Below are 9,023 nucleotides of genomic sequence, written 5' to 3' on the forward strand. Positions count from 1 at the left end.
AAGGCGTTGGAGAATAATGCGAAGGCATGAAGGAGGGTGAGTTGATGTTTATATGCGTGATGCGTGAAGTTAACACACATGGAGGCCGACCACACTTGGAGACAAAGGCCGACTTGAGATAAGGGTGTTTGCGATGAAGTGTGGGCATGGGAAGGTCGGCTAGGCAAGCCACAAACTCGCCCTACGTTTGGTATATATGGGGAGAGCGTGGAGCTCATTCGATCATCCAACATTCGCTCATTGCTCAACAAGAGAAGTGCGTAGGACAAGGTGAAGGCGCAACAAAGGAAGGAGGGCACAGATTTGGATGCGCTCGTTCTCGGGCGAAGCCGCACGGAAGTGAACGCACATCTTGGTCTTGGGTGAAGGGCGTGGGTAGGGTCGCCCGCCGGTTGGAAAAGGGCGTGCACGGGTGTGTGGCGCCCGGCTTTGTGCGATGACTTGGCACGGGTTCTTGGGTGGCTTGGGTGAGCGCCCGCCCGTTGTGCAAGTGTGCACGGTGATTTGATGATGAAGGTTGGAACCGGAGGTCGTAGAGTTGGGCAGGCGGTACTACGTGCTGTTTCACACGATTTGGGCGTTTGCCAAGAGTTGGCAAGTGGGACTGCGTGTGGGCAGGTATACACGGTTTGGGCGTTTGCGGACCATCGAAGAGCGAACTGGCGAAGACGTGCAACCAGGCGAACGAAGGGTTGGTGAGTCGTGCGGCGACCGTGTGGAGGTGTCGATGAGCTGGGCAACCGAGTTTGCCGAAGTTGGAAATTTGGCTAAGTATAAATTTGGGGTTTCCCAAGGACTTAGCGTGTACTTTGTAAAAGTAGAAAATTATACATATATTGATATTCGGGTAGACTCATATTGCAGGGAGTTGCCCCTCCCTTTATACTGTTGTGCATTTCTCTTGTATAATGCTGTTGATAATGAATGGGTATGGGTGTTCATTGGTATAAAGGCACATTAATAATACTTGGTAACAAAATAAACTAAGTATGGAAGTGGTTAGGCGTAGTCCACGAACATAAGTATTGGTGAAAACAAAGTGTTCGGTGGTGCCGCACCTCGCTATAAGCGGTTGAAAGACTACCGCTGGTGTAGGGGCGTGACACCCAGGGTGGAAATTACGGATTCTATAAAGGTGTGGTGATTCTTCTAACACCCCCTTCAAACGCAACTCGGGCGAATCAAACATGGGTCCAGGCTCTCATACCATGAAGAGGTTTTCAGTTACACCAAAACCCACGGGTATTGGTAAACATTCCAAACCAGTAACTAGGATTCCCAAGGTGGAAATTACGGATTCCATAGAAGTGTGGTGATTCTTCCAACAGATAGCATTCTGAAGAACAAAAGGTAAAACGCTGACAATTTTATTTCAAAATGTGAACACAAATTGAGGTATCTATATAAACCTATTTTTTCACACAAAAGTTTTTCATCGGGAAAAATCCAAGACTCTGGTTGAAACCTATTTTTTCGCACGAAATTTTCCTAGCAAAAAACAAAAAAAGCATTATCGCAGAGAACTTTGTCAATCCAAGACTCTCGCTGACTTTTTACTGAAAAATAAAAAAGCCTCAAACGAAAAAATCGATCAATCCAAACTATGGAATCAAATTTTCCTACGGAGAAAAAAGGAGATTACAAATCAAATGAAATGTGTTTGGGACTTTAAGATCCAAAGAAGTCACAAATCGACAAATAGGGATTTAAAAAACCATGGATCAGAGAAAAAATCAAAGTGAAAGTGAGACGATATTCTATTGTAAAGATATCTGAGTTATATAATTTGTGAGAAAGATATTTACTTGGATAAATTACAAAAGTCATATTCATTATTTTTAATCTGAACTTTCAAATATCCAATAAATATTAAAGTATGTACCAAAGTCGTGAACTTTGCATAAATGGAATCTAATCCACAAATGAATTATGGCGGTTGATCATGAGGCAGGGTTCGCTTTCATAAGAATCAGTGATTGAATCGCAGGAAAGAGACAACTACTAGTAAGTTATTGACTGGATTGCTACGTACAAAATTATTCCACAGACAAGTGAATTATTTAGAATGTGTAGACAAATGTCGAAAAAATCGTAATGTCCTTACTCGCTGCTGTTCACTTACGCGTTTGTAATGAAGGTATTATAACACTTTCCGTGAAGAATATGGGTAAGACTATTTTGCAAATAGATTCTAAACGAAACTTCGAAACTTATTTTCATATTACTTATATCCTTCTTCACGATCAATATATCAATAAAAAGAAATTATAGCAATTCTCCATTTTTCATATCTATAACAAAACAGAATATATACAAATATTTTATCGACTATATGGTTCTACGTTTTCCATATTAAAAATAAACAACATACAATTTCAACCAACCATTAAACTTATGTTGACTAAACGCAAACAAATGGGTCCAGACTTATCTTGACCGAGTGCTTTGTGATTGGTAGTAATGTGTCCAAGTTGAAACGGCCAAGGACCGCTTTGACAGGTTCAAATTAGATTCTTGATTAATACCTGAAATCCTTGGTTAGGATAAATCTCAATTTCAAGTATGATTTTTGTTTGTGAAACATATTAAATCTCCAAATCATCTAATAAAAATTAAACATAATCATAACAGAACATATTGTAGGAGTTTAAAATTTATAGCACATTGTGGAAGTTTAAAATTTATGAAAGTTTACGAAGTGAGATCCTCAAAGTAGTATGTAGTAATAATTTAAAATGATTATAGTAAAGATGAAATACTTTTGAAGAGGATATTTTTTGTGATACTCAAAAGACATTCGGAGTAGTATTATGAATTTTAGGGAAAGTTGAGGAGATTTGACTATTTGATTTTTCAAGTGACAAGATATTTAGTAGCAGACATTAAATTAATTAAGTTGTTCACTTTTTTTCACATTTATTTGATGCAAAAATAACAAAGGTTACATATGTTAAGGGTTTTTTTGCAGATTTAAAGGCTTACTGAGACCTTGTGGTTAGGTTCTAGATCTAATCTTCTATGGTTAGATCTAGATTTAGATCTAATCTTGCGGCTAGGTTCTAGATCTAATCTTCTCCGGCTAGATCTAGATCTAATCTTATCTTCTGCCTTATTTATCTAAGGTTAGGTTCTACGGGCAAGTAAAATATGGCTCCCAGCTTCGCGAAAATAGCTATTGGCTCATCCGCTTCTAGAGGGCAAGCTCTTGCCCATATCGTCAGTGAAGCCCCAGTCCCTAGTGTCCAGGTGGTCCAGGTCTCACTCGATGAGGCTTTGAAGTTTTCCGAAAGTGCCCTAATCTGCTGGTTCAATGGTTTTTGGCCACCGCTGACAGCTCTCTACAATTGAATCTCAGAGGTATGAAAGCCTATCATTTCTGATGAAATTAATATCTACCCCTGTGCTAGGGGTTTCTTTATAGTAGATTTTGAAAATCCTGAAAGCAGACAATGTATTCTAGATTCCAACCCTTGGTTTTGGGAAAAATCAGGCTATTCATGAAGCCGTGGAACCCATCATTCAATCCCTCTATAGTAGTCATAACCTCAGCACCAGTTTGGGTGAGATTTCCAAGCCTACCCTTGCATCTCTATAATCTTTCCTCGCTAAAAGCCATTGGAAATGCAATTGGGAAATTTTACTGGGGGTGCCCAGAAACCGAAGAATATGCCAGAACCACCTATGCATACATTTGTGTGGAAATGGACTTCAACGCCGGATTCTTCGCTGAAATAAACTTAACAAGTAAAGACTATGTGTGGAACCAGGAACTCAATTATGAAAGTGTCCTCTTCAGATGTCGATCCTGCTTTGAGACATGCCATCTAGCCAAAAATTGCCCAAAAGCCTCCTAGAAAAATTTTGCTAGAAAAAACCACCACAGATCTACATGGTGGGAAGGAACATAAAAAGAACACTACACTGTCATCAAAGAAGAATACTCTAGATAAAACTCTGAATCACAAGAAACTGGGCAAGAGAAAAACAACTCTCAAGACAAGCAGGAAGAAAGCCCCGCCCAACAAATCAACAATTATGAGGATTCGAATACCGTACAAAATAAATCTTCATTTAACAGCGAAACAGAGCTCCTAGACCAAACTTCTTCTCCGACTATCTTCAAAAGGACGAACACAATAGATCACGAAGCTAGGACACCAATGTTCCAAGAACCAGAAGAGATGAAGGAGATGCAAGATAAAGGAAGTTGGAAGACCGTAGAGAAAAAAAAGAAAGCTACAACACCAATCTCGCCAAGAGAGACGAGGAGCCAGATAATTAAAAACTAAGAAAATTATAGGTTAGACCAATTTGGTCTCACTGGATGTTACCACCACCACCATCATCATAATCATAAATATAGTTTAATGAAACAAAAAAATAACAAAAACAAAAATTTCATCACAAAAATAAAACAACTAATAAAATATTATATTTTTTCAATGTATAACTAAAAAATTAAGAAATATGACTAACTAATATTACTTAACTTAAAATATATATATATATATATATATATAAATGTAAAATATATTTTTAATATAATAATAAATCACTTCAAATTAAAATTAAAAATATTATGAAAAAATTGTAACTCATGAAAATAAAAATAATAAAAAAATTCATCCGTGTGCTAATACTTATGTAACACCATGGACTGTGCGAATATGTTTATCCTTCACACCATGACCGTGAAATCTTTGTATAAAGTTTTTTTATTAAATGTGGTTTATTTACATGCGGTGGCAGATCAAACTCAGATTTATCTGCGGGCTAAATGAACAGGGCCTAACTCTAAGATTGTCCAGCAGATTTAACCCATAATTTCCTTATTGTAGAGATACAATCTCAACCACTTAACTAACCTAGTCTTTGTATAAAGTTAATCGTACTCATGAAATAGATAGCCGGTAGAGATTGATAGATTTGGCGGCACTTTGTTTTCTTTTGCGCAGTCGATGGAGTGAGATTTTATCCAATCCACACACTGCAATTTTAACATCTATCTTAACAAAAACCCATTCACAATTTCAAGCAATAATATACTCAATTTCATTCCAAAGATGTCTTTGGAGACCGTTACAATCGCTAGGGGCGAAGTCGCTCGCCCCAAGTCCACCTACTCGGAATGGAAACATCACACTCTTGATAATAAGTTCTACCTCCCGTAACTCCTCTACGACAAATATGACATGACAAAGAAAGAAAACCAGTCTCCGAAAGCAGCATAGCCATAGCTTCTTACAAAATAGTTCCATTAGAAGGAAAGGAAAAGGATAAAAAATATAGTTATTGTGTCAGTTGTTCATGACATGTTGTCATGGACTGCAACATCTCTAACACTTGTCTCATGGATGGCCGCTGATTTGGCAGGCTGCTTGTACACATTAACCCAACTCGCAACATACACAGCATTTGCTCTCTACAACGACTACTGCCATCTTCACCTACACCTTCGGCTTGTAGAATTCGCCAGTCCAATATCCCCTGCTCCTCCTCTTGCTGCAGAACTACTCCCCACTCCTCCCGCTCTCTGCTCATTATTTTGCTGCGGATCCATCCCACGATGTTAAGACTTTCTCCATATTCCACTTCGCCTGTCGCTCTCTTTCCAGTTACAAGCTCCAGAATGACCACCCCAAAGCTGTAGACATCACTCTTTTCGTTCACCTTCATTCCCATGCAGTACTCTGCACATCAATACCAATACTTATATTGTTTGATCAATCAATATTATTTATATTATTTGAATTGCATCTAGAAAAACAAACTTGGTTTTTCGGAATAGCACACCATACTTTACCTGGAGCAATGTAACCATGAGAACCGGTGAAACCAGAATTTAACGTATGATGATGAGGTAATATTCTCTTGGCTACACCAAAATCGGCAATCTTGGCTCCAAACTCCGAGTCCAGCAATATATTACTCGATTTCACATCTCTATGCAATATTGGAGGACTACAATCGTTATGCAAATAGAACAGCCCACGAGCTACACCAACTACAATCTTTTGTCGCACTGGCCACTCCAATAGTGCGCCCATGGATTCTGATCCTCCATGAAGGCACTCGAACAGACTTCCATTTTGTATGTACTCAAATACCAATAACTTGAAATCCGATTCTGCATTTGTGATACAACACAGGAGCTTTAAGATGTTGGCATGTCTGATCAAACCCAGGGTCTCAACCTCTGCTTCAAATTCTTTTTTGTTTTTCATAATCTTCTTCACAGCCACCTCCTGCCCGTTCTGCAGAGTGACCTTGTACACTTTTCCAGACCCTCCAGACCCAATCACATTCTCCTCCGTCAACTGCTGGAGGATGTATCCCTCGCTCAGTTCCACGCCATAGTGAAAATATGTCACTTCCCATCCCAACGTTGAGCTGGTTGGCTTTCCCACAAACAAAGTTCTCACTCTACTATTGGTAATGAAACACAAAAACAATATAATTGCCATGGCTAGCATCAGAATTGAGACTAAAATTATAGGCAAATAATGATGTAAATCTCTCTTCTTTGAAGAACATAATCTTAACCTATACCGGAAAGCCAGATCACCACACAGGTCTGGATTGCCAAGAAAGCTATCTTTATAGGCCAAACCCTGGAAAATGTCTGGAATAGAGCCTGACAAGTGGTTGCCAGATACATTGAATGTGCATATTTGCCCCATTTCAGGAGGAATTGCCCCCACAAGTAGATTGTTTGACAGGTCTAGAGTGTGTAAATTTGACACGGAGCCTAACCATGCTGGAATTCCCCCCTTTAACCGGTTGTTGGCCAGATTGAGTATAACTAGCTGTCCCAACGAGATATTCCCTTTTGGAATTTCCCCAGACAGCAAATTGTGGTCAAGCTCGATGCTATTCACTGAAGGCAAGCGGATAAGCTCCTCAGGAAGAGGCCCCTGCAGTTTGTTATTGCTTGCGCTAAAGTTAACGAGATTGCTCAGCCGCCCGATATGTGGCGGAATGATTCCACTGAATCGATTGTTGGCCATCTCTAACCATCGCAGCTCCTTTGCTCCACCAATCTCTACAGGAATGTGGCCTTCAAACTTATTTGTATAAATCATCAACTCTACAAGTATTTGAGAGCTCCATAACGCCAAAGGAATCTCGCCACTTAGCTGATTTTGATAGAGTTGGGCGAATAGCAGACTGCTACTGCAAGAGTCTAAGGACTCCAAGCTCCCATTGAAATTGTTTGAGAATATAGCCAAACCATAAAGATTTCTTCCCTTGCACAGGTTTCTAGGCAGAGGGCCACTGAGATTATTTTCTGAAACATCAAGACGCCAAATAGGAGAATGTGTGCCCAAATCCTGTGGCAACAACCCGGTAAGCTTGTTACTTGAAAGATCCAAGCTTGTCAAGTTAGCGAGCATTCCTAGCTGTGCAGGGACAAACCCCGTGAGTCTGTTATCCCACAAATCCAGCTTACCCAAATGACTCAGATTTGCAATTGTTTCAGGAATCCTTCCATTCAGCTGATTACTTGAAAAGTCCAAAAGACGCATGCTGCTCAGCTGGCCAATATTGTCCGGTATTTGTCCAGACAGCCGGTTTTGCCATAGTTCGAGTTGTGTCATCTTGCTCAACCTCATCAAACTGGCAGGGATATTACCCCACAAATGATTCTCAGAAAGATCCAAGCTCTCCAGCTCCGTTAAATTACCCAACGAAGAAGGAATTTTCCCTTCCAGACTGCAGTTTTGCAGCCATAGCTGCAGCAGGTGCGTCAAATTGCCAAGAAAAGCAGGAATTGATCCAGACAAGTGATTACTATTGAGAGACAGTTTCTCCAATTTGGGTAACATGCCGAAGCCTTGAGGAATATCTCCAGAGAAATTGTTATCGTCCAAGTACAAATTGCGCAACTCACCTAATTCATGGATGTGATGCGGCAACTTTCCGCCGAACAGGTTGGATGACAAATCCAACGTCTTCAAATGCTTGCAAGCCAACAATCCATCGGGGAATGGACCTTCGAAGTGGTTGGATGGCAGTCTCAAATCCGTCAGATTTTGAAGGGCGCATATAGCAGAAGTCAAGCGTCCCGTAATGGAAGTGTGGGAGAGATTAACTTTTGTAACGACATTGAATGGAATATTACAAAATACTCCAATCCAACCACACGGAGTTTCATCAGAGGAATTCCAGTTGCTCAAAACATTATGTTTGTCAGTCCAATCCCTCTCTTTTATACGAAGGAGTATTTTTCCTTCGTCAGAGATGGCATTGCATTGCAGCACAAGTAGCCAGAGAGTGAACCAGAGGTGGAGAGCTCTCAGCAATTTGGGTGGGAAGGACAGGAACAAGCCTGAGGGAGCCATGGTTGCTGGGTATTTTGTCGTATTATAAAAAAAAAAATACATTTTCATATAGTCAGTGGATGTTTGGCTCTGCGATGATACCGAATTAATCGCCATGAAAACAAAAAATCTTGACTGGTCTTGACTTTTCTATGGAGTTGTATAGTTATTGAATTACATTATTTCCACAAAGATCATTGTGAAAAAGTTGTCTCTTTGTGGAAAAATTGTTTACTAGTCTTGACTTGGTTTTATAAATATTTTAATGTTTTCCTTGTTGAATGTTTTTATAAGAAATAAATGAATAACCTTATCTATATAGACAAATTATTATAATAAAATAATTTCAAAACATTTGAGTGCTTCGCTAACTCAATGTTTTATAAGAGATAAGAATAATTTTCTTAATTTAATAATTGAATTTTCAATGATAATAGAATAAAAAATGATAGTAACTAATCATAATTGTAGATTTTAATTATTTGACATCAAACATGTTTTGTTTAATATATTTTACATATGCATTGAAATTATGTCAATCTATTCTGATATAATTTTGCAAATACATATTGTTAGTAATATGCAACATACATATTATTAGTAATTTGCAACAGGCATGAATGCAAAATATCTGCAAAAAAACAACAATATATCTTGGATGTGTGTTTATATTATGATAATGTCATTTTTTAAGAAGTTTGA

At 39.0% G+C, this 9,023-nt stretch overlaps 1 protein-coding gene across 1 annotated transcript; it reads right to left on the minus strand.

The window, feature by feature from the left end:
- Positions 1-5,289: 5,289 nt before the first annotated feature.
- LOC149143519 (uncharacterized) lies at positions 5,290-8,351 on the minus strand. The gene is made up of 2 exons (XM_089451856.1): positions 5,804-8,351; positions 5,290-5,690 (listed from the first exon to the last, which is right to left on the minus strand). The coding sequence occupies exons 1-2, from the start codon at positions 8,340-8,342 to the stop codon at positions 5,290-5,292; spliced, it is 2,940 nt and encodes a 979-aa protein (XP_089307982.1). The 5' UTR covers positions 8,343-8,351.
- Positions 8,352-9,023: the final 672 nt, after the last annotated feature.

This window comes from Pinus tabuliformis, chromosome X, assembly GCF_031772625.1.
Source record: "Pinus tabuliformis cultivar Carrire ecotype Pingquan chromosome X, CPIR1, whole genome shotgun sequence".
Classification (NCBI taxonomy): Eukaryota; Viridiplantae; Streptophyta; class Pinopsida; order Pinales; family Pinaceae; genus Pinus; species Pinus tabuliformis.